General features: G+C 35.4%; 1 protein-coding gene across 2 annotated transcripts in view; it reads right to left on the reverse strand.

The window, feature by feature from the left end:
* Positions 1-27,491, reverse strand: part of LOC132553621 (uncharacterized) — a 119,070-nt gene that overhangs the window by 23,531 nt on the left and 68,048 nt on the right. For both annotated transcript variants that reach the window (XM_060217881.1, XM_060217880.1), the window contains exons 2-4: positions 4,439-4,693; positions 1,930-2,202; positions 302-679 (exon numbers count right to left, since the gene is read on the reverse strand). In XM_060217881.1, coding sequence (XP_060073864.1) covers positions 302-679; positions 1,930-2,202; positions 4,439-4,693 — 906 coding nt within the window. The remainder of the gene's footprint in view (positions 1-301; positions 680-1,929; positions 2,203-4,438; positions 4,694-27,491) is intronic.

Below are 27,491 nucleotides of genomic sequence, written 5' to 3' on the forward strand. Positions count from 1 at the left end.
TATCATGTAATAGTACACATATCAGCTTCTACGCTAACCCATTGTGATAGATAAACACTACATGACGGGAAAGTATATTTAGCACTGCTATTTTAAGGAATGCCATCGTAAAAAATAAAAACGTCGTGAATGCTAAAACATGTGTTCCTGATTTTTAAATACAAAATAGGGCAAAGCGCAATACAGTGTGAATGTCTTAGTGATATTCCAACGACTGACTATAGGTACAATAAAGACAGGTCTTGGGCAAAATGAACAGACTTTTTTTAGCTTTAGGTGAAGAAATTCGTCATATACATACCCTGGTATGATACTAGAAACCTGTTTCCCCTGTCTTCGCCTGATAAATAGGACGAACTACGAATGTAGACTGTTCCACAAGACTTCCGTTCGATGTTGACTTCCTGTGCTTTACAGAACGTGTCTGTGATTTTCCGGTATGTACCACAAGCCCTATACGTCACTTGCAAAAACTGTGCATTGCACGTTTCCGTATACTCGCGAGAAAAGGCGAGATGTATAATGATATCCACTACCCTACTAGGCTTAGGATATATTGCCCAGTAACAGCTGTTCGGATTGCCCTCGGGATTGTTTGGAAAACCTGGACTTTTGATTATTCCGAATGTTTTCGGCATTGATCGTACGTTTCCGGTACATACGTCGTCCGTAATATCCTCTGAAATCCAAAAGACAGTATTTGTCATTAATTGTGATATTAAAAAGGATAAATATCTTGAAAATGACACGTTTTTCCCGAACAAGCATGACGGATTTTAAAACATTCGTTACGGGATTCATTACATCTATACAAAGGTAGTTCCTAAAACAGAAATGATTACATATAATTCTATGTCGAATTCATTGAGTGTGGTTGATTCCTAACCCCCTTTAGATTAATCTTTAACATGCATTTTCTTTTGGCCTTCCTTTGCCATTCATCGGCGTAGCATGACTTTCATTATTTGTAGTCCCGTAAAATATTTACATGTTGATCTATTGATAAAATCCTCAAGCAAAATTTGATTATTCATAAGATTCCAAACAGAGATGTTCTCCCAGAGAGATGCAAATATGATTTCCCCACCACCAGTTGATACACACTACTGAAATATTGAATGATTTTAAATGGTACGGAGGTATGACGATGGAATTTGAGACATGGATTAGAACATCCATTGCACTATTTTTCATTTTTTAACCTTTTTGTTGTGTTCAACATTTTTCCTTTTTCTATTTTTTTAAAAGAATTTCAACAATGCATAAAGGACATTTTCAAAAACCGACTTGTCAAAAGAATCTTAATTCCCCGACATGTCAAAAAAAACCCTTATTCAAACACAAATGCGATGAAACTAGGACAAAACATGAGTTATACAGAACCTCTTGAAAAAGTACAAGGAGAAAAAGAATAGGTGTTCCTGATAAGTAAGCGTCTTCTACTGTTTCGGCGACACCATTACAGGCAAGATGCATAAATACGTATGTAAGCTAGGTATGTATTGATACCAATAGAATGAGGGATTTTATTTATATAAGTGTTGTTGTGCTTCTTATCTCTTCTTCAAAAAACCGATGTCTTATAACAAAAATCAAAACATCTTTTTCAAACTTTTGACTCACTAACTGATATTTCTTTCCGGGTTTTATTCCTTTTACCTAAAACAAAATATATTTGCTTTTTCTATTGATTACTGTAAAAGACGCTAAATAGAATATACGAAATTTTCTGTACATTCTGTTAAAAACAATTTATATCAGGAAAGTAGTTCTTATCTCCCCCTTTAAAGGCTTAATCAGCAAGCGTGCATCTAAATCAAGATACAAATAGCACCTTTGATGTTGCAGACAAGGCCGATAGCCTACCATCCGGTTTAACCTTATCTTCTTCAATCGATGTGTATAGATAAGGAAAACGGTGTTAATTACCTTCTACACAGATATAGTCCACAAACACGTTAGCTGTCTGCACAAAGTTGTCAGTACAGGTATTGCCCGGCATCAAGCGACTCAGACCGGAAGCATAACATGACTTCCGGCCCTCACATAGCGTATATAGTGTCTGGTACACGTTCCATGGACATTCATCATGGCCATGATTACAGCGGGCTCGCACAATGTGAAGTTGATTATCCTGACCACAATGAAGTCCTTCACTCTCTGGACTACAAATGTTGGTTCGACACGGTGGAAGTGGTTGTTCTGATTAAAAGAAAATTAAGAAAATATGAATAGCAGATCCAAAAGAGCAGGCTGACCACGCCTGGGCAAAACCATTCCATATCATAACACGAATAAATACCACTGTGTCGATAAAAAATACCATAACCAGGTAAAATACCACTGTGTCGATAAAAATACCATAACCAGGTAAAATACCACTGTGTCGATAAAAATACCATAACTAGGTAAAATACCACTGTGTCGATAAAAATACCATAACCAGGTAAAATACCACTGTGTCGATAAAAATACCATAACCAGGTAAAATACCACTGTGTCGATAAAAATACCATAACCAGGTAAAATACCACTGTGTCGATAAAAAATACCATAACCAGGTAAAATACCACTGTGTCGATAAAAAATACCATAACCAGGTAAAATACCACTGTGTCGATAAAAATATCATAACCAGGTAAAATACCACTGTGTCGATAAAAAATATCATAACCAGGTAAAATACCACTGTGTCGATAAAAATACCATAACCAGGTAAAATACCACTGTGTCGATAAAAAATATCATAACCAGGTAAAATACCACTGTGTCGATAAAAATACCATAACCAGGTAAAATACCACTGTGTCGATAAAAATACCATAACCAGGTAAAATACCACTGTGTCGATAAAAAATATCATTACCAACCAGGTAAAATACCACTGTGTCGATAAAAAATACCATAACCAGGTAAAATACCACGGTGTCGATAAAATATACCATAACCAGGTAAAATACCACTGTGTCGATAAAATATACCATAACCAGGTAAAATACCACTGTGTCGATAAAAAATACCATAACCAGGTAAAATACCACTGTGTCGATAAAAAATACCATATCATAAAACGATTGAGAATACCACTGTGTCGATAAAAAATACCATATCATAAAACGATTGAGAATACCACTGTGTCGATAAAAAATACCATAACCAGGTAAAATACCACTGTGTCGATAAAAAATACCATAACCAGGTAAAATACCACTGTGTCGATAAAATATACCATAACCAGGTAAAATACCACCACTGTGTCGATAAAAAATACCATAACCAGGTAAAATACCACTGTGTCGATAAAAATACCATAACCAGGTAAAATACCACTGTGTCGATAAAAATACCATAACCAGGTAAAATACCACTGTGTGTCGATACCACTGTGTCGAAAAAATACCATAACCAGGTAAAATACCACTGTGTCGATAAAAAATATACCATAAAATACCAGGTAAAAATACCACAGGTAAAATACCACTGTGTGTCGATAAAAAATATCATAACCAGGTCGATAAAAAAATACCACACTGTGTCGATAAAAATACCATAACCAGGTAAAATACCACTGTGTCGATAAAAATACCATAAAAAATACTGTGTCATTACCAGGTAAAATACCACTGTGTCGATAAAATATACCATAACCAGGTAAAATACCACTGTGTCGATAAAAATATCATAACCAGGTAAAATACCACTGTGTCGATAAAAAATATCATTACCAGGTAAAATACCACTGTGTCGATAAAAATACCATAACCAGGTAAAATACCACTGTGTCGATAAAAATACCATAACCAGGTAAAATACCACTGTGTCGATAAAAAATATCATAATCAGGTAAAATACCACTGTGTCGATAAAAAATACCATAACCAGGTAAAATACCACTGTGTCGATAAAAAATATCATAACCAGGTAAAATACCACTGTGTCGATAAAAATACCATAACCAGGTAAAATACCACTGTGTCGATAAAAATACCATAACCAGGTAAAATACCACTGTGTCGATAAAAATACACCCTTACCGTGTAAACCAAAACATGTGTTATATAGTTGACATCACAGTTCGCTCGCTTGTCGTTTCCAATCAGTAACTTTATATACATCTTTACTGTAAAAATATACGCCTTAAAATACTTTATTTTTATCCGAAATGTTAACAATGTATCAACGAATAAACACTTTCAAAACATCATTTAAAACTGAAAATCACTAACGAAATTTCAGAGCACCAGGTCCTTAGTGTTTACAAATCAACTTAAGAAGACCCAAGGGAGTATTTAGAATCAGTTTGCTTCGATTTACTTACAGGAAATACAAAGCATGCTTGCTATACTACGGCTAACCATCCTTAATTACATCACCCCAATTAAATTAAACTATCTTTCTCCAGTAAAATCAATTGCACACACTCTACTAAAACACTTACTTCGAATGCATTTGTAACTAATTATCACCGTCCTTTCGGGAGCGTTTTGGCAATACGCCAAGAGCTGCTGTTTCAATCCAATGCTTGCACACGACCTTTGCCCTTCGCAAAGCCAAACAATTTTGTCGCGTTCTGGGCATGTATAGTTTGATGGCAGGCAAAGGACATCTTGGATCCGAAGTACTTCGTTTCCGGTACACTGAAGTTGCTTACCACTATTCTGACAAACATCAGCGTGTTGAAGGGTGTAGATCCCTGAAGGATAAAAGAAAGTTGAAAATATAAAACAGGATTAATGATAATCAAAATCAATGTATCTTTAATTTAAAAAAAAAAAACTTAAAAAAAAAGTTTAACCTTTACAAAACAATCTTTTCAAACCATTTGTTTGAACATTTTACAAAAAATAATGAAGATTATAATCGATATTCAAAAATATGACGTACATATTTCAAGGAGTTAAAGCACAAAAAATACGTAATGATGACGTACGCCACAAGAAATTATTACATAATGATGACGTACATCACCATCAAGCAGCATGATGATGGGATTTATGACAGTTATGTAATAAAGTTATTTTAAATATCGTGACTCAGTTATTACAGTAAGTTAATTGTAACTGATTTATATAAACGCATTTCCGATTTTAAACTAAACCCAGGTTCTCGTATGCATATATAATGCTTTTAATATGATAACAGCAGCATGGGGAAAAGTCGGATGGTTGTTCTAAATATGGTTATATGTACGTAGAAGGAAAGAAAAAACTGTACAAATCCTTGCCTTGACACCTTACTGAGAACGTAGCTTATGATATTCCCAATAATTCAGATAAAATCAACATCCACTACAACATGCATAGTCTGCTTATGTCGTTTTTATCTTTTCAAGTTGTAATAATATAAATGGAATTCGATGTTTTGTCGTTCATACTGCTATATTCCTGTTACCAGTTTGTCCCTGGAGTAAAGTAACAACATCCCATTAACCGTATACCTTATGTGGACTAGCTTCTCCCCTGACACACCTAATATTGGCTTTCGTCTATTCGGCAATATATGACATGCGCCGGAGTTAATATTGGTGTTTCTAGCAAATTTTCGCATGCATATTCCAACATTCTCTTTCCCTCGGTAGAAGTAACCGTATAGACAATGTTTGCTCCGCAATTTTTTTTATTTTAATTTTATTTAAAAAAACAAAACAAATCAGGCTTAGTGTCGACCTGTATACGACTTTTGATGTAAATAAAACGTAAATTCAATGTCTTTCGTTCCGCATTTTATTCATACAATAGTTCGTATTTTATACTCGATATGTAAGCATAATAGCTAGTAAGTAATAATTTATGTCATTTAACTGATACAGAGGCACGTTCGCATCCATTGTCGTATAGTCTAACTTATTCAGCATAGGCTGAATTTTTATTTTTATCCTATTTTTAGTTTAACTCTTTGTTACATTGACAGAGGACTAGTACAATAAGGGGTATCTATATATAGATTTCAATAAATTTTAATAAAGAACATTCTCACAACTGATTACAAACATAGATATCATAGAAGGCTCTGTGTGACTCATTTTGCTTTGTAAACCCTACATAGACTAACGATCAACAGGAAAGTACAATTAAAAAACAAGGAGTGCACCTTGGCAAAGATTACTTAAATTCAAATCTAACCGACTTCTGAACTGATCATGTTCATTTGGGAATGACTAAAAAGTTAAAAAAAAAACGATGAATGGATTACTTTTTAAAATTAAACATAGAAAATCTCAATGGTTAAAAATCTCTGGTTGCTGGCATGTGAAATATGAGGAAATATTCTATACAACAATGATAAGAAATATTGTTGGCTGATGTACGGTAAAACACGACGATTAGGTAATACTATCAATGAATACACTTTAATACTTAAATAGTACATAGCTTCAACATAAACCAGTATTAATGAGATACAACCACTCTGACGTAATGAATATTTCCCTGAAAGTGTTTCGTCACATGACATCACATTGAGTAATTATGTAAGTGACCTATACAATCTATTCTTCAATTTCTGAGGTTACTAAATTTTTACTTTTTATCTATGAAACTCTTTTCTTGAGTTTGCCTCATTGCCGCAAGCATATACCAGAGCTCTCGCAACGATTGCATCATAGCTACAATACATACAGACGGTTTGAGAGCACATCATCATTATTGCCTCGGACACGAGTTTTACTATGGGAGACGAATAATTATTTACTCGGATTCAATGTATGTTTCTACTCCCCTTTTATCATTAAGATATTGCATTTTGACACAAAACTGATATTCAATTTTCAGAATTTTTCATACCGTGACAAAAACTAATCTTATTACATGTACGCCATTTCGTTTGTCTGTCATACTTTTCAATGCAGAATAACAATTTACACCTACATCGCCATTTTGCCTTCTCTTTGTAGACGTACCTAAATAATACAATGATTGGGCCGATGTATTAAATTACACAGTACATGTATATCTACACATCTGTTTATTGTTTAATTCAATATACAATTCAGAAATAACACAAGATATATATGTATGTTGAAAGAAACTATCATGATTTTAAAAATTTCCAATCATAAAAAACATCATTATAGACAAGTGAATATAACGTAACGTAGAAATGTCACGGATTCCTGTCGTAATGTAAGAGAAATTGATTGATCTATAGCAATGGACACAGTCTACACGACATCAGACCCAATTACAATATAGTTATCTCACGACTGGGTCTTAAGCGAATAAACTTGTCCAAGCTAGGGATATGGATAACGGATTACCAAAGCTGTTTGATTCAAATTTCCCTAATAGTTATAGACAAAACAGTCATCTCCACAATCAATGTGACAAAATATGGCGGGAAGCACGCGAACTGCAGACGACCAGAGAGTTTGCGAAAATAATACGCCGCTCAGATAGCACCTCAATGGTCAAAATTGGGAGAACTTTTTTTTCGTCATTATTTTCTGAAGGTTGGCACACTTGAAACACACACAAAGCGGAAGAAATCAATAAAAAATTAATAAGATAAATGAAAAATGAAAATATGTTGTGAAAGTCTCAGTGTACTTTTGTGTCAGGATTAGAATGTCAACCGCACCTGCAACATGTAGCTCATCAATTCTACTTGACGAAAGCGTACCAAGTCCCTTTTGAGATCTAATGGAATGTTTTCATCATCGAGATCTTGACAAATGATACGAGTGGAGCGTTTCAATCTAAATCAAATATTTACAGGAGATGATTAAGAAATACGAGATTGAGATTTGGAGCAATGAATTTGAAATAATGTTTCAATATCCAGCTGAAATGTAGAGTATTTTTCGTTAGTTTCGAATACGACAAATAGACAAAAACGATGGCCCAATTTAGACACAAACGATGGCCCAATTTAGACACAAACGATGGCCCAATTTAGACAAAAACAATGGCCCAATTTAGACAAAACGATGGCCCAATTTAGACACAAACGATGGCCCAATTTAGACAATACAATGGCCCAATTTAGACACAAAAAAGATAATGATGATAATTAAAATCAAACAACCAGATTGGAACGTGGCTGAAGTTATTCAGTTTTGAGCACTTAGCAATCCCTTAATTCCATTCAAAAATGTTTTTTGGTAAGAACATCGATGAAGTTAGAGGTGATTAAATGGCATACTATACTGAATTCAACTCAATTCGAGAGTGACGAAATTAACGCTGTGTCTTTATACCCAAAATTCTGCTCGGGGCTAATGCTTTTGAGCTCAGATCAATTTAACAGTATTTCTTGTCATATTCCATCCCGCAATACTTGACAGCTTCCTGCCTAAATAATTCATAATAGTAATAGGTGAATGGAAAAATCAACAGTGCAAGGAGCATTGTACTTTTGGACCAATCCTCATATGGTGTAATTACAAGTGTATTTGCAAAAACACAAAAGACCCAATGCAATGTCTTTGTTGGAAGATAATGGCGCCTTAAACACGAAGTATTGGCGCCATTTGCAGAAAAACACAGGAAACTACGAAATTCAAAAAATTCAAACGATGCAAATTGAATTTAGATAAAACAGACAGTAGCCTTTCAAACATCCAAACGCCATGAAAATGTATTGTAAATATGCAAATGAAGTGATTTGGTTCTATAGAAATGTACTGCAATTTGTCAGCTCTCTCTTAAACTAAACACCGATATTATAATTCCCAACAGGGTAATTCTGATTCTAAACTTTAACAGCTAAGTGTGTGTCTATACCCATTTGTCTACTCTTTAGTGATTTTATGGCATTGATCACTCTATATATTTTTTTCAATAAAGCTTTAAAATATTTTTTTTATGTAACGTTATTTCAATACAACGATTATATTGGTTTGAGAAAACTGAATTCTTGAGAATAAGTACCGTAATAAATTTGTTTAACATTTCCCTTCACGGAGTTAGACATGTTGATGACTATAGAAGACCATTAAAGGGTATTAGTATAATGTACATAGACCTAAGCAAATCTGGCAACAGAAATCGTAAACGTAAGAAGGAAAAGCGACGAACAGCGAGTCCTTTTGGAGAAGAAGCTGGTGGCTAACTCACTGGTCATTATACGGGAGGACCACACCTCGTTTTCATGACTAACTGTGATAAAGTATCTCGTACAAACGTTCTCATGAGTAACTGGAATAAAACAACATCACGGAACGGTCCGTGATCTTTGGTTCCCGAGCAACCAATCACATACCGCCCTAGTTAAGGTTTGGAACAAACACGTCGCTTCTACATCCGGGATTCAAAGTCAGATGCTCCGCCGACTAAGTTGTTTCGAGACACATAAATTTGGTTTTCTGTTCCTAAAAGGTGATTTTAGGAAAATTATTTTAATTAGACGCAACATGTCAAACGTTTCCTCGAATTAAACGGAGTTTGAAAAATGAGAATTGTTTGTTAAATTTTGATATAAGTATAACGATATGTTTGACGCAAAGGTCACATATGTTTGAGATTAACAGATGATGCGGCTGTACATCTATAAGATAAAATGATCGCTTGGTGCGAAAGCCAAGAGAAACAAGAAGAAATGAGACGTTATGATAGAATATGTAGTTAATCATGGCTGAAAACGGATGTTGAGAAAGAATTATATAATGATAGATGTTTTATAGGACAGACGCATAATTACGGACGAAAACAGTCTGGGCAGGAGACGGCAGTGATAGGTTTGTCACGTGATTTATGACGTAGGCGGTTCCTAGACGTGTTGTCTGTCTGTTGGGAGTCACAGACTGCGTGCCAACACGGCAATACGACAACGAGGACAAGATAAGTTTATCTTATCGAACTTACAATCTTCTAACATAGAAAACACCAATCAGATTAAGTTTAAAAGCCTGTAAAATATTAAGAATTTATTTCGTTCTTTCGAGTTCACTCCTGATATAAACATTCATTGCTCGGAGATTGCGGACCCGGTCACGTGTCAACACATGCAGTATGTACAGGGTAGTGATAATAGAGAAACCGGCTTGCCATTTATGTCTGTCGATTTATCTACAATTTTCATTTGAAATACTGCATCATAAAAAAGCTGAAGATGGTTTTGGGTTGAGTAAGAAAAATGTATAACACTACACAAGATAATAACCTGTCATGTAAAGTATTCTGTTTTGTTTGTTACCTAGGAAACATCTTTGGCAGACATCTTTATTACGACGTGATCAAAACCTTATAGAGACCACACAATACAACAGACATAAAAATATCATTCTACATTATATTAATATGACACGTGTGTATTAGCTGTTATCTTAGTTAGCTAAAAACCTGAAACCGAATTACCAAAAAGCATGATTCACTTAACTTTTATTTAAACAGGAAAAAAATATATCATTTGAAAATAAAATTAATCACCACCGATAAATGCAAAGCATTTGAAAAAACATTACGGATATTTTTGTTTTTGTTTCTGTATTTTTTTTTTTTTTTTTTTCTGAGGAACGAATTTAAACAATCGCGTTAATTGTTCGTTACATTTTTTTTTCTTCATAAATTTGGCTTTCTATTGCATTTACATTACTGTACATTTTTTTGTTCGAGTTAACTGAAAATATGAAATCAACTTGTGAAATTATATATTGGAAGGGTGACAGGAAATAAGATCTAAGGACGATGAAAGACCCTATCGTCATAATACAATATAACCAAAGTCATTCATTTCGTCGTCTGCATGATTCAACCAAATAATTATTTTCTCGACAAAATCCCTAATTGTAATTAACAGGTTATTATCATGTGACGACATCAGCTATAAATAATTAAAGTTGTTTACATCGGTAATGAAATTATGAAAGTCTCGTGTTGAACTTTTGTACATCTGTTGATGCCGGTTCAACTTCAAGTAGAACAGATATCGTCATATCGGTCTAATTTTTATTTAATCTTAATAACACAATCATTTTTTTTTATTGCGCACGTGCCAGAGATTACCAAGCCAATAAATCGCTCGTTATGCTCTCCCGGTTGAGTTTTAAACGCACGCAAAAGATATCCGAGTGTATCGCAGAGACTATCAAAATGCTTTCAATTGTTTTCCGAATGTTTTAATACACGTGGGAACCGATAGCAATAATTACTGAATCCACGTGCGCACGTGCCAGTTTGATCAACTGATAAGGATTGTAAGGCAGTCGCACAGCTAATACTTTATATTACTCATTGGAGTATGCCATCACTGTTGACATGTCGCCATAAACTCGTAGGTCATTTCCGGTCGGGCGCGTTTCATTAGCAATCCTAAGTCATGAACCGAAAACGATTACACACGTGTGTTTAGCTCCGAAAAGCATAATTTGTGGTTAGTTTTGAACTCTGAAAAATATCATTTCTTATTGTACAACAACATACATAAGTGGAAAAATTTCTTAAACGATTTCAGCTGCCGTAAATGATTATACATTGTTTTGACAAATCCCAACTTGTACGATAAGAGTGAAATAAAGTGTTTTATTGCAATAGTTAAGTGCTTCACGCCTACCAGACGTGTTCAACCGTCAGCAAACCTGAGATATCAAACTCCATGTACACGCTGCTACATAAGTACAACGTTTGAGATAACGTCAGAAATCGTCCACATTATCTGCTTCTCATCGACTATTGACACCAAGACAGAAAACTGCTCTAGATCTTTCTTTGGTAACGAAATATTTTATCCAACAAATCATTAAAAGTGATGCGTTTAACCATTTCGATCGGAAGCCAATCAATAGCGTTGTATTACATTTTATTTATTTCTTTATGTGATTGTAGTTATTAATGAATGGGTAGGTTATTTAAAATTACACAACACCCAATTACCTAAAACGATAACGGTATCTGATATTTTAATCAACCCATCTTGGCTGACATTTATTGAAAGTGAACGCTTATGCTACATAGAGTTGAAAGGCTGGGCATATATTAAGTCTGAAGTGAAATTTTATCATATCTATGCATGTATGACATAGCACGAGGGGAGAAGAAATATATTAAATTCAGGAGTTCGGCCATCTGTCTTGAACAATATAATTGTGACTAAAGTATCTCATAAAACAGACCTTAGCAGCTTAGAACACTGTCTACAAATTCCAAACTTTTCAAACAATTTATACCATGGATATTTATTATGAAACTCCATCCGGTCACTTAATTCTGATCACTGGTTATCCAAAAATACACCGGAAGGAACTGTGGAAAGGGGAGGTTACTTTAGAGAGAACAGATACACGGAGTCATGTTGACAGCCATTCGAATTTTCCCCTCGATTTTCTAAAGCCGCAGTTTCGATTTTCGTAAGAAATATCTACATTGTATGAATAAAGATGTAGATGTAAATAAATTGTGTAGTTATATCAAATATGTTAATTGACATTGTTTTTCACTAAGCTCTACAATGGTTTGATATCAGACCTATATCTTTGTTAATTACTGACATCCGTACGTACTAAAATTACTATATCAAGATTCTATGTGATCTAGTATATGATAGTAATGCATACAGGTCATACAGACATGTATAAATACACGATATACGAACAATAATCAATATGCTTACGTAGTACAAACAGTGGCACTGGTCCTCAATACATTCTTTTAATATCCATCAATATTCAACACTTCCCAAATATGTGTTTTAAGCACCTTTGTTTACTGTAAAACCATTTTCGCGGGGGATTTATTTTCGTCAAATTCGTAGGTACTCTAAATTCACGAGTTTATAACGTGTTCGAATAAAAAGATGAAAACGTCGCATGGATTATTTCACTAGTGAATTTTGAGCAATATCTAGGTAACAATAAAAACAAAGGGCAGCGAAAATTTATATCTTTGGAAATCCCTTTCGAACCCCATGAAAATGAACATTTTTACTGTACTACATTTCAACACTTGTTTGCCTCCAGTTTGATTTACTTAACTTTCCTCGGCATTTTTTAATCTGTAGAATCACTCAGATTCCTAGAAATAACGCCATGAAAGTTTCGAACACTGTTACGACTATTGCTGGTGTTGATCATTCAAAGGTTACCAGCAACATCACACACCACTGTGTTTCCCAGGAGTAGTATGATAGGAACACCTATCTACTCCCACACTGACTCCCTAAAGGATATAGTGTTACGTAGATTCTATCATAAATCATATCAACAATTAACAGCAAATCTGTTCCACCGACTGCGAAAACGACACAGTTACATCATACAGGGATCAATTTAATTAGAAACAGAACAAATTTGTTCATGAAAACCAGCGGCTAGACAGTGAAAAAATGGTCGATTGATTTATTGATTTCTATCTACCATTCTGTATCAATAAATAAATACCACTTCCGTGAACTCTGTGTTACTATATCCGGTAAAGATATATCTATATAGTGTTATGCCCATATATAGAATGAGTCAAAGACAAATTGTCTGCGGTTCAATCATAGTATGTACATACTAAAAAAAGTACAATAAATGCTAGATGCGGGAGATGATAAATGCATAATGTAAGGATGTAAGGCACATAGAAGACGGAGAGAAGCATACTGTCTGAGCAGTGGACGCAGTCTGTAACGGGCAACGAACGGAAAAGGAGCAACATTCAATGACAACAAGGACCATACACTGCATACAATAAACGGACACCAAGGCAGACGAGCATGACGCACAGACAACGCTTACTTTTATAAGTAAGGGTGAAGTGATGTTCAAACAATAATAAATACGACAGAACAGAGACAACATGGCATTTAACGGCTTGAAACTCGGTAGTGTAGCATAACGATAGTTTTACATTGGATTGCAAAACCATCCGAAGTTTGGAGATAAGTGAATGGCTGTTTCACATTCACTTATACACTAAACACCTTTCATTATCTATATAAAGCATACTCATAGTTTGTACTTCCGACGTTACAAAATAAATCGTTTAATACATTAATCGGACGATATATCTCCCGCCCCCGGTGAATTGCATTAACTGATTAAAGAAATCGTATTTGGTCAATGAAATAGGCTTTTAAATCCATTCATTGTTTCATCACTATAAGAGGAAGTGGAGCTAGCAAACAAACTTCCATAGAGAAGAATTGTTCTTCATTCTTACAGATCTCACAAAAAAAAAAAAAAACAAATATAATTTAATAAATATTCATCAATTAATCAGGTAGTCATTCCGTAATTTGTACATCATGTTTCCAATTAGTATTACCTTATTAAAATTGATTACAAAGTCATATAACTGGTATTAATTTAATTGAGGAAAAGAGTGATACGTCACAGTATAGCAAGGATGTCACTGTATGTAGAAATATTTCAAAATCAACACGAAAGAACATTATATGTAGACACCTGTCAACAAAAAGTCGTTTTAAAGGAATGTTTATCAATCAAAAGTATTCCATCATATTTTTCTAGAAGTATCTTTTAAGAAAAAGATGTCACGTGCTAAATTACCATAAAAAGTATCAATGAAGAAATAGTAAGTTCATCTTCTTCTATTACAAATTTCTTTAAAATAAATTCACGCCGAAATCCGTGTACAACATGATGCTGGCAACTTGTCTAAACACGAACCTCAGTTTAAGACTAGAAAATGTTTGTACGGTATGACTGCTCCCGTCCCTGTGTAAACCCGAATTTGATCTGGTGTGGAACATAATATTATGACATTAGAGTAATTATGAACCAAAACGATTGAAAGGTTTCCAAAATTTGACGCCGATCAATACAAAACTTTCTCAAGGTGATAGGTTACAGTTACCCAGAAGTGTATATAAGCAACACCTTCAAATCTGCAACGTTACACTCAAGTAATTAAATACCCTAAAAAGCCATACTTCCTTAGAATTAACAATCGCTAAAATACAAACAGATTCTAACTAAATGTACTTAATTTAACGACAGAAACTGATCTATTAAACATACTGGTTTGTATGCGCGAAATACTGTACTGTATCATTTCTAGCGTGGAGTTCCCGCGGGTAGTCACAGTGTATCATTACGATGATATGGCTTCCAGCTTGTAGGTTCGCTCAACAATAATTCCCAATATTAACGCTTTGTGATGAATGTCCCTTTTTAAAAACTAACTTAACGCATATATCTAGTTCGCTAAGGACCATAATTTTTCATTTTTTTTGTTCTATCGATTTCACCTTCTTGCAAAGTAGTGCATTATCTCGAGTCACACGCACGTGGCCTGTTGACAGTGATATATTGAGAGGTTAGGCTAGCATTTCGGCACGGAAATTTTCCCCTGAAGCTTTAGTAAGGATACGTGATTAAGGAGCAGACTATATCGATTGCACACATGCATTATAAATATGAAGGAAACTTTCGGTAATAGGAACGCCATAAGTAGTTTAATGTACATAAGTTTTACCATAAATACTTACAAACCCACCGGACAACGCATAGTACACAGATTACAAGTTTCACTTCTTTCTCAGAAAAAAATACATGAGATTAGTGTAGCAAAGCCGATATTGGTCCTTACTGATGGTGAGGTATATTTCGTATTAGTCTAATTTACTCCCAATTAGGTGACACCAGAGTGGAGATGATTGTGTTAGTGCGGCGCCGCCAAGGGACCACGATTAGATTGGGTCTACGACATCGACAAGCACAAACAGCGAAGTTTGGTCCAGCGACACCAAGTGAACGGCGCAAAATCAGTAGCCAAATGCATTAGATGTAACTAAAGCGACATCGACCGGACTCTATCAACACCATTAAGGCAACCTATTTGAAGATTACAAAATCTAGGTACAAAGAGACATGAAGAGTCATAATTAAAATAGCTCATACAGAAACAGCGACGCCTAACGGACAATTACGTTGTCAACGTTGTTAAGTCAGATCCCTGCCAAACATGTTACTTTGGCTCAATTGGTAGTAGCATGTACTATCAAGTCGGAATCCGGGTTCGATTCCTTTCGGGGAGATCGTCAGGAATGTTTTCCCCTGTCCTTTGAAACAAATTTATATTCAGATACTCGTTACAAGCAACCGGCAATACAACTAACACGAATTGACTTTGGAAGATATGTAATTGTTTGGCAGATTTCCATAAGAATACCACTTGCCGTATCATGAGAAATACCACCATTGCAAAACTGCAAAGACAAGATGACTCAAGTAAAAAAAACAAACACAGAACGTTAAGTCAACGATTTGGAATGTCTATGTCTGTTCTTCAGAGATAGCGTCACAATAGAAGACCCGTCCCCCTCCTCCTCCTCCTCCTCCTTTCCCCCAACTGTCTGGTTTAGCCATGACACACGAATGCATCGTCATTCCAGACAGCACACGAATTAGGTACGTATTTTCAACGTGATTTAGGCATTTTGTGTCAGACTTTAAAGACTTGGGGCGATAGTGGACAATATCATGTTCTGATATAATAACTTTGTGCATGGTCTAATTCATGGATTTTCCTTTCAGGAAGCTCATCTTGCTATTTTTCTTTCTATTTTGAATTTTTATTAATAACTTTTTATATATAAACTAATTTCAACATGCCAGCACTGCGCTAATATAGATATTTAATGCCGTTTCCGCGCTACATATTGTATTTCTATTCAGGACCCTTTTCTGTTGCACTCAGTCGGACCTAGATCGATCTTCAGATGTCATTAGTGCTATGAGAAGGGTGATGTTATTATTGGAAATTTTACGTTAAATTTGTCTCTGTTGTTTTAACGCTAATGGTTTTTGGATTTTAATACTCTTAATCTTTTAAATTGAAGAAAATGTTTCTGAAGCGAATGACTATATGCCGGAGGTTGATGAGATTGGTGCGGAGAAGTACAATCATTGAGCATCCTGGAGACACAATGCTTTAGTTATTCAACCTACAGAAACTCAATCATATTTTTAAGGATTGAACAAAAATGACATGTTTGTTTACGAGATGTTTACTGATGTGCTTCACACAAACAGGATGGAATCTGTGTTAGATAATTGCATAGAGTAAACGAAAAAGAATACGGGCGCCTTGTTAAAAAGACCATTCAGCAGTTGCGCAACGAACTGTCAAAGGTCATCTGAATACATAAAGAAAACAGCAGACCGTTGTGTGCTGGAGAGTAGAAAGAGCTAACAAGACACGTCATATGTCATTAAGATATTTTAAAGTTTGTTATTTACGAGGGTTTTTTAAATAATATAATCGCGAAACAAAACGATTCCTATAAAATGAATTTAATTTAGCATATCGTTTCAAGATTTTCATGAATCTGTTCGAGATTTTGGTAAACCTGCTAAGTCTTTTTAACCATCGGAAAATACTTTTTTTTTAAATTACACAAGTGAATAACACCATTCAGTACAAGTTTAGAATAAAATATCATAGAGCCAAAAAAGACTGAAACTGCACAATACAGATGTTCGTCCTTCTAAGATTCGTCCGTTACCGATAACTAAAGCCTAAATGGTTGAAACGTAAGAGAAAATCAAAACAAGTTGAAATAAACTCATTACGAGATGCATTAACCAAAAAATTCAGTCCTTTCATGAAGATTTCAAATTGAAATGAAAGAACATCGGTGAGTGAATTCAAACGTGGCACGCAGGTTAGGGCAAACCTCGGGGACACAAATCCATCAGCAGTACCCCTAACTGCAATGTCGAAAATTGACAGACACACGGGTGTCTGATTTTTAATCAAAAGAAAATATTTGAAGAAGTAAGCTGCAGGGCGTAAATGCATGTGTGTGTGTAGTTCCGAAATTTAATCTCTTACACAGAAATCCTGAAGCATTTGCAGCTGCAGGGCGTGTGTGCATGTACGACGTATTTCCAAAATGCAGTCTCTAACTTTTACGAGACGGCGGCTCCGCTTGTTCGGTAGTCGATATGATCTGGTGTTATTGCCGAAACAATTGAATTAAGTCTCGTTCAACAAGTTTAATAGATCTGTAAAACCCATTCAGTGGTTTTCTGTTTAGTATCTACCGCTTGAGAAAATACGAAAATCACTACACCATTGAATTGTGTATTTACAAGTACAAGCTAAAAATGTCTTACTCATGGGACATAGATATAACACTGCCGAACTAAGATTCCCTACTCAATCTTCTTTCGTAAACATAGAGATATACAGGATCAGAAAAGTGAAAAAAAAATATACAGAAAATAACGACTTGCCAACGGAATCTAACTTCCAACTCAAATTCTATGAAACTAGGGCAAAATAGGAAAAAAAGAAATATTTACCCTGGGACCCATGAAAAGAAAAAATAAGACCATGGTCCGAAAAAATATGCTTATCCAGCATTGTGGTTGTAAACATGCAAGAGATATACAACATTGATTGGTAGATATATAGAAGTTGTCTTTATAAAATATATCTTATCAACACAGTGTCGTTACCCTGAAATATAACCCGAAAGATTGTACTACAAAGATCCCTTTCGTTGATTAAATCTGGTATTAGGATAAGTTAATTCGGTTTGTCTGTTCCCTTGCTTGGTTCATCGCCCCACAAAAGCCAAACTCATTTTGAGTCGCTTTCTCCTAGAGGTAGCTGATGTTTTATTCACTGAACAACATACCGGAGGGGAAGTTATATGCCATCCAAAGCAATTGGAGTAGAGTGACTTGCATAAGGACAAAATAACACTACAGCACAGGAAGGTCCATTTTTAGCTTCATGCGACACAAAAACTACCCCCGAGTAGTAATAGTAAAAACCAAGGACCTCATATCGTCACCTGGTGATATTGAAAATCCCAACGCTTTACCGACTACGCTAAAGTGGCGCCAAAAAAGATAAATTATACTATACCAGTTCATGTAGTATGTCATAAACGAGAGACGTGATAAGAGAAAAATAGTTAGCACCAAAGAAATACTAATTCTAAAGATTTACTGTGCTCACTCATCTAGCAGGCAATAAACACAAAGAATGTACTTTTGTAAATACAAGTTATTACCAAAGACATACGCCTTCCGTAAACATGATCATGCACGTAATTACTTTTGTTTCAGAAGAAAATTTCCTTTCTAATTTAAACATCGGCAAAAATAAAAATATTTTGTCAATCTTAAACATAGATAAAATCAAAGTAATTATATGTCTTTCTGAGAAAAGGAAGCAATGTGTTATTGATTTTTTTTTTTTTTATTTATTTTTACTTTTTTCTGAGAAAAAAAGTATTTTGTTGTCTTATTCAGTTCAGAAAAAAATGCACAATCTGCCACAAGTTTCATTACATTTTCCTGTAAAGTTTTTACGCTTACTCTTCCAACAGATTCTGTTTTTTTCTGTCAGAATGAATGGGACATTCAAAGCCAGCTAGTGGCATGGTTGCTAAACATTCAAAAAGTTGTTCTAATGAGTTTGTGTACAAGTCGTGTTATGCAATAATAAAGAAAGAGGGTTTATTTACTTAATGAAATCCCCTCCTTCTAGACAATTGATTACTGGGAGAGCCGTAAACAAAGTCAGGGCTGTTGGATAAGCAGAAAGCACGCTTCCTTCGAGTGTAATTAGAGAGTATAGGCCGATACTATCCTTCGAATGGTATGAACCGCTACCATGAATACGCAACTAATGCTATAAACAAAAGTGTTGCTCTTGTTGCTAGGTTACCTTGATTGTACTAGTAATGGAGGACGGAATTAATTCACGGCTCTACCACTCTCGAAAGGTTGCTGGGCTTGTTCGACTTCATAAAAATAAAATTAGAGAGTCATGTGATTAATTTCTTTGTAGCAAATTGTTTTGTTTTAACGATAGGAAAACTGTTGCTTAACTAAACACATTACTGTTGCTTTGTTATCGTTTGAAGTGTGCAATGTTCATCGAACAGTAAAGGAAAAAAAGAAAACACACTACAAATAGTCATCCATGTGTGAAAGTGATTACATGTATATTTCATCTGTCTAGGTCTAATTAGATTAAAAAAAAACAAGAAAATACCAACATGTCAACATAATCAAATGCAATTAAACTAGAGCAAAATATGAACAAAAGAAAACATATAACTTGGAGACTTCTGAAAAAGTACAAGGAGAATAAGACCAGGTTTTCCGAAAGAGTAAGCGCATACTGCTTCACAGACGACACCCGCCATGTAAATCTTAAATCCATGTAAGTAATGTATTGTCACGTTGCCAAATGAGAACAACATTTGCAATAACGGATTCAACAGGCAAACTAATGCGCGTCAAAGATATAGACTATTTCTAAATGTTATCATTAAATAAAGACCGTAAAAATTCACCATAACTTTCCTCAACGTGCATCATAACAAAGTTGTCAGACGGTGTCATTCTTACTTGGGGAGGTTGATACAGATTCAAATGTGATGTTACTATACGTCTCCGACTTACATGTATTACATATACAGCTGTTGTAACTTGACATAGCCTCCAAAGTATTCGCCGAGATTACAGGCACCTACCACGTGATTTTGGGATAGTCAGTTGACATAACAGATGATGAATTAGCAGGGATTCGTATAAATCCGGGCGGGCCAAAGACACAATTTCCGGAACCTCTACAGAACCTTCTTGATATATCAGATAGTCCAATTACATATCAGCTGTTGGTGAGAGAATTCTAAAACGAACCGATCAGGCCGTCTGAAAGCCCATAATTCATTGTTAGGCTAGCATAGAAATAGTTGTCATTTATAAATGTCACACTAAATAAATATTCATAAAAATGGACATTTCGAGATTTTCAGGGCAGTTTAACATTGTCTTACTAACGTACTAGGAAAGAAAATAGTATATTTCGGTTAGGATCGAACTAATGACATATAGTTTTGCGGTTAACAGAGGTTAATATAAATTCCCTCTAGATGGAACATACAGGTGACCTTCTGATACCGTTGTCTATATGTAGATCCATACGACGTCGAAGTTAAGAGAATTCTGTATATACTCTTTCAAAGATTGCAGAAACATCAAAATGTCAGCTTAATAAAAATCTCTCACAGATGTTAGAACTTTCAGAACCATCTACTGTGAACACTTTTTACAACATACACGGGAATCAGACCTTATATGAATAATGTTTAAAATATTCTTCAGCCAATTGCGAGAACCTTTAGCACGTTGGAAAAAGTTTCGGATAAAATCTAACGACTAAACGAACTTCACAGATCAATCACCATTGTCTTGTAGCTAGTATCGAGGGGACAGATGACACGGCAAACCCCCACGTATATCTAAATATATCAAACACGTTCAAAACTTTGATTAGAGCTTTCAAACTCGTGATAGAAACAGCGCCGTGTTGCCCATGGAGGAAGTCTGAATGTCATAATACAGAATCATGGATATTCATCATGAGCTGAGCAACTCCCCGTCTCACCATATTGAGACATCGCAAACCTACGTGATCTATCACTTTCACTTAATTCCTAGCAAAACAGTCATTCAGTGATAGAAGAAAAATGTCGTTTCTTCTGACTTCAATATAATATGATTATTTTGAGATACAAGCTCGATATAAAAAGTCCAAATTTATCTCTGACAATATTAGATCAATAGCATTGTCGATGTCAACGACATTCCTGGGACAACTGACGTCATCTTTAAAATATCGTCTGAGTCTTTAATGTTCCTGTACTAGGCTTTTGTCTGATAAATATGTATCGTCAATGTCAATGCCATTCCTGGAACAGCCTTACGTTAAACATACCCGTATCGTCAGTGTCATTGAAATTCCTGGAACAGCCTTACGTTAAACATATCCGTATCGTTAGTGTCAATGACATTTCTGGAACAGCCTTACATTAAACATACCCGTATCGTCAGTGTCAATGAAATTCCTGGAACAGCCTTACATTAAACATACCCGTATCGTCAGTGTCAATGAAATTCCTGGAACAGCCTTACATTAAACATACCCGTATCGTCAATGTCAATGCCATTCCTGGAACAGCCTTACGTTAAACATACCAGTATCATCAGTGTCAATGAAATTCCTGGAACAGCTTTAGACCATCTAAACGTGTGTCTTTCACGTTTATTTGACGCCGTGAACGACGGGGAAAGTCAAATCGACAGCAAAATAACAGGAATTATAACATTAACATAGATATACATGTCAAACCAACTACAGATTGCAGCTTTAAACAAAACGCAACTTGACACATATGTATTATTTATGAGTCGATTTATTGTCTGTTCTGGGATTTATATACGACCAAATATAGGAAAGTAATTAAGGTTAAGTCTGGGTGTCAGTTTCATCAGGTGCATTCCCGTTTCCAAACGGGTACGCATTTTATCTGTCTCCGTTGTTATTAATTATTATCGTCCATCTGTTTACTAGTATTCACAGGTAGATGGATCTGAATAAATGCCGCAGACTAATGTTTTGTTGACAAATTACAGCCTGTCTAGAAGAGAGGTGGTTAGAGCGCGTGAATTTAACTGCCGCATGTATCTTTCCCATCACCATACATCTCTCGTCTCTGAACAGGTCTGTTACTGCTAACGGTCGAGATATTGGACCACCAAGATTACCACCTTCGCCCTTCAAATTTATATTGTGCGGGCACAAAAAAAAATCGTTAACATTTTCCGCCAACATGTAGCATTAATAATTTATCATTAATTCCAAGATGGGAATTTCTGTTATATATTGGAAAAACGATCTACAAATAGCGCTAAGGGAGGTAATTTATTGTCGCAATGGTGTGATTTTCTCAACATGTCTCTGGCGAGAGTAATGTTCCTAGTCAATGATAAAGACAACAGACGAGCTATTTTACAATGAGGGATACAAGTAGTATGTATATGTAATCGATCTGCGTTCATACTGGTATAAATGTTTAAAAATCTCTTAATTTAAGATATACTACAATGAGGCAAAACATCACTATTTACGGTGAGAACGAATATTGTTACGACCAAACTGAAGTGTAGCTCCTGAGTCTCTATTGATACTTAATACTCCATACTAAACCTTATATTCTTATATATCAAATAATGCTATATGCGCTGAAATTCTCCTTGTAGAACCATACTAAAGTTTTCTTAAAACAAAGAATTCGATTCCAACTTTACGTACTACAAAATTTTAAATAACATTCCGTTTAGCCATATACTAGCTGTTTTTTCCAATAATGCTAAGGACCAATGATGTTGAGATCGAGGGAGTGCAATTCAGAAATTAAAATTAGCGAATGAAAATGTGAAGATAAACCGTTTTTTTTTTTAATTTCCAATATCGATAATATGAAAATAAACAGCAAAAAAACTGTACTTATCCTACAGATTTGGATCTGTATGTTAACCTTCCCTAAGATGTGACTTGATCGTGAACTCAAATATTCAGCATACTGTAAAAATCAGTGAAAAAGGACAGCTCGGCTGTCAAAATACAATTCTAAACAAATAACCAACTTCAGCCGGATATTTTAGCTCCGGGCGTTTCCACAGTAACCTAACATTAGTCATAATTCTTAATGGCGGCAAACGGTCGCGGACATGACAAACTGAGCAATTGCCGTTATAAACAATGTAAATATATCGATACAATTTTTTGTTGATTATTTCGGATAAAATATTCATGTCCTGCGAGGAGTGTTTATCTCTGTTTTATGGAAAGTATCATCGATTTAAAAATAATCTAATATTTCATGTCAAATTTACGAAAAAGTAACGAAGTTAACAGCAGTTTTATGCTTTTTTCATGCCATCTGGCTTCTATACGTGAGAGTTATCTACCCTTGATCTGACCCGACATTTCCTCTCAACGGTCGTTATCGTGTGTTGGTGGTTTTAAATTCAATAGCAAGAATACTGTTCCATTTATGTTGTTAATTCGGATTTTGCATGATGTATGAAAGAAGACTAAGTGTTGTCTGTCCCTTGTTTTTCCTCATCTGATTTGTAGCAAGTGGAATATATGTAAACATATATTGCGTGTGTGAGGGGGGCGGGGGATCCTCTTAAGGCCGTTACTTTTGTCTTTGTTTATTTTTTCTGGATTTGATTTTTTTAAATTTTTGTTTAATTAGTTTTTTGTTCTACCATTTAATTATGTTTTGTTCTTCCATGAATGCAAATGCAAAGAAATTCGTGATTTGTAAAGAAAACAAATGTTACCGACACGTCGACCCGAATTACAAATTTCATGAATCTGCACTTCAAAACATATTTGCACCCATTTCCAAATATCATCCAAATCTGTACTGACAATTTCTAAAACAAATCACTCAGTCATAATCCTTTGACCTTTTTCATTGATCTGGCCTAACTAGACGACAAAAGGGGAACGTTACGACCAGGATGTCTCGCAAGAACATACGCACATGAGCAAATAAAACCTCAGATGTGCTTGATAACTTCGACTAACTGTCATTCCCGGCGGACGTGTAATTGCATTGGTCAAATTTGCAGAAGAGGGTGGCGCCAATTACTTTATTGAATATCAAACGCTACGGGAAACAAATGTAAATACAGATCTAGATTGAATGTTACCGACATAGCTATGTCGACGGTTGATCTGGACCGAACTTTAAGTGATCGTGACGGACCAAAAGTGACTAACAGAATTTGTCATACACAATTCTTTGTTTTCAAGTGAAGCGCCAGACTAAAAGCATGATCAAGTTGATATGTTTACCAAAACCTACAAAAACACACAAGCATAGACCACACGCATGCAGCTCGAACTCAAGGGAGGTCATCCTTAAATGACCTTAGCTGTTGATAGGACGTTCAATATTAAAAGCTAAAATGAACTGTTTGTGCCCTTTTCGTCGTACAGTAGAAGTCATTAGAACGTTACATGACAATATTTACTAAAACGTTACAGAGCGAGAATGATCTGAGGACATGCTAATGATTTCCGGGAGTGTGATTCTGATTTTGTCGAATCCTGCTGAGAGTTTCCGGAGGTCGGGCCCGGCAGTGTGGGTGTTTAATTTGTGCACCTAGTAAAATCCGATATCTACGGTTTCACTGTAAGTGCGAAACTCCGATTTTATAGTTCATTGTTACGATGAAATTAATCACTGGTCCGACAATCTTGTTTCCGCCTTGACAAACACACAACTGCAGGAATTCGCCATCAGAAAGGATTTACTTAATATACTCTACAAAATTCGTGAAAAGTATTCCAAGTACTAAGGAATCAATCTATTCTTAAAGAGCATACGAACCGACGAAACACAGATATTACAAATCATTCAATCTTCATACGGGACCCGCTAAACTCTTACATACGTTCAAACAGGTACATCCTTAAAGAAGCTTATGGAAATTTATAGCAGGTCATAAATATCCATTTAAAAGAAATTACAGCTTATAAATTTCAAAGATTACAAGGAAGGACAGCATGCGTGTTTGTCTTAGAAATATATCTAATGGTATATAACGTGATGTCCCGGAGGATGAATAAATCACCGGCATATTTCCCTCTTTCTCCGTGATTAATAAGATATATGGTTCACTGATTCAGAAACGAAAGCTTCAGTTTCCAAATGTTGTGGTAATGTGTCAATATTTTTTTCCACTTTTTTCAACACCGGAATTGGTGACACCTTTCATATACAATTGTGAACAAGCACTGCCTACTCCATTACATCTCGCAGCACAAGCCGTTTTTCTCACAATATTTCATAATGTATTATATGTCAAAATGTATACCAAGATTCTACGCATCTTGTAAATCATATACAACATCTATAAAAGTACTGTTAAAATTTTGTTTAGTTCGAAAAATAGTTCAAACAAATGTATACTGTGGGCAGTTGGGCGCTTCGTGTGCAGAATATTCGGGTGCTCTGAATTTACGTTTAACGTCTTTTATTCGGTCCAATAAATGTGATTTAATGTTATGTAATAATACCTGTTGTAGTATGGAGTTTACCCATTGTATTCTGAATTGTAAATGGTATTGCAAAATATCAATTAGAAAGGGAGATAACCCGAACTGTAGAACCACGCAAGGTTGGATATGGCCTTAAGTGAATCCTAGTTTTGCTTGCATTGGAGATATGTTGGAATCTGAAACACTGGCACCACGAGGAGGTAGATAACATGTTAGGTGTAGGCCTTCTCTTATATATATCGACAACCAAACAGGGATTTCTGTACAAGTTCAACAATCATTCTTTGAGTTAGACGCAATAATAGAGCAGAGTAGCCCGGCTGTTTCCGACCCTTCGGGACACTTTTCCCGCCACAGGATATACTGGTAATGACCTGGGGGTGCTTTATACAACTGGCCACCTACAAAGTACACTTTGTACAGCGACAGTTCTTGTCAGCGTGGAGAGATATCACAGAATTATTTGTACATCCGAAAGTTATAGGGTTCAAAACTGCGACTGTAAAAGCACTATACATATCCCCAGACTATACTTCAAATTATCCCGACAGAATTGGCTTGTTTCCGTTTGCTAACAGCATAACAAGATTAACGCATACACTATCAATAAATCGGTCGAATTTAGGAATAATCTATTGTGGTAGCTTAATACTATTGGCAGAGAGCAGGTCGTGGCCATCTGGGATCAAACAATGTATATAAACAGTCCATGTCATTGTTTTTCATATTCTTATTTTATTTAACTGTCAATGACCTTGCTGTACTCTCTAAGGGTTAGAGAGAAGTTCTAGGAGCCCATATCCAATCGTTCTTTGAGTAATTAACGCCAAACCTTTCACGACAGTTTCCTCATTTGCTCGTGCTACCAAACTCGAACAAGCAGTAGCTTTATTGGCCAGGAACGGGCAATGCAGTTCACTTCTGTCACTAACCGACTGTAGTTAACACTGCGTATACATGCATGGCGGATATTTCCACCGTGATATCTTAATATGTGGTCTTTCGAAACAAAACGAATAAACTTGAGAAAAAAGGTATGATAAGCAAAATGTTGTTTATTTTTTTAAAGAAAGTTTGTATGTGTTCTTTTTTCGAAGAATAACTTCAGCAGGTTACTATCTTGATTTTAAAAGAGATTTGATTTCTGATTTTAAAGGTAGAGTTACCGCATTTGTCCTGACAAAAATTATCTCCGGTAAAATCTAGGGTATAATACATTTTATCTCTTCCTTTAGGCTCTATATTTCGTACAGTTTAATATGCAAGCTATAAATGTTTAAACAAAAGATCGACAAGCTTCTCGCTTATGAACGTAACACCGAATGTAAATGTCTCGTGGACATGTTCTTCTTTCATTTTCCTTTTTCTTAATGACCATGCACGTGCGCTTTTCTCTTTCGAAATAACGTGCTTGTTGTCCACGGGAAAATTTCGACACCCACTTCAACGACAATCTAAAGTAGCGCCTCCCTGAAATCGGTATTACTATAGATAAGAAAGTCACGTGACAATTATTCAGAATGAGGTGTAGAGTATATGCATCTTCCCATATGATCAAGTAAATTGCCTGCAACACAAAGTATGCGCTGAATATCTTTATGCTGTTGTTTCATAGCTTGACATTCAGTTAAGTGCTAAGAATAGTGGAAATCCTAATTAATGGCCCTTCAACCACGTTATGCGTTGTGTAACACTGGTTAATGATGGCGGTGTGATGAA

The sequence above is a fragment of the Ylistrum balloti genome, unplaced genomic scaffold, assembly GCF_031769215.1.
Source record: "Ylistrum balloti isolate Yb309-2 unplaced genomic scaffold, AGI_CSIRO_Ybal_v1 Utg370342, whole genome shotgun sequence".
Taxonomy (NCBI): Eukaryota; Metazoa; Mollusca; class Bivalvia; order Pectinida; family Pectinidae; genus Ylistrum; species Ylistrum balloti.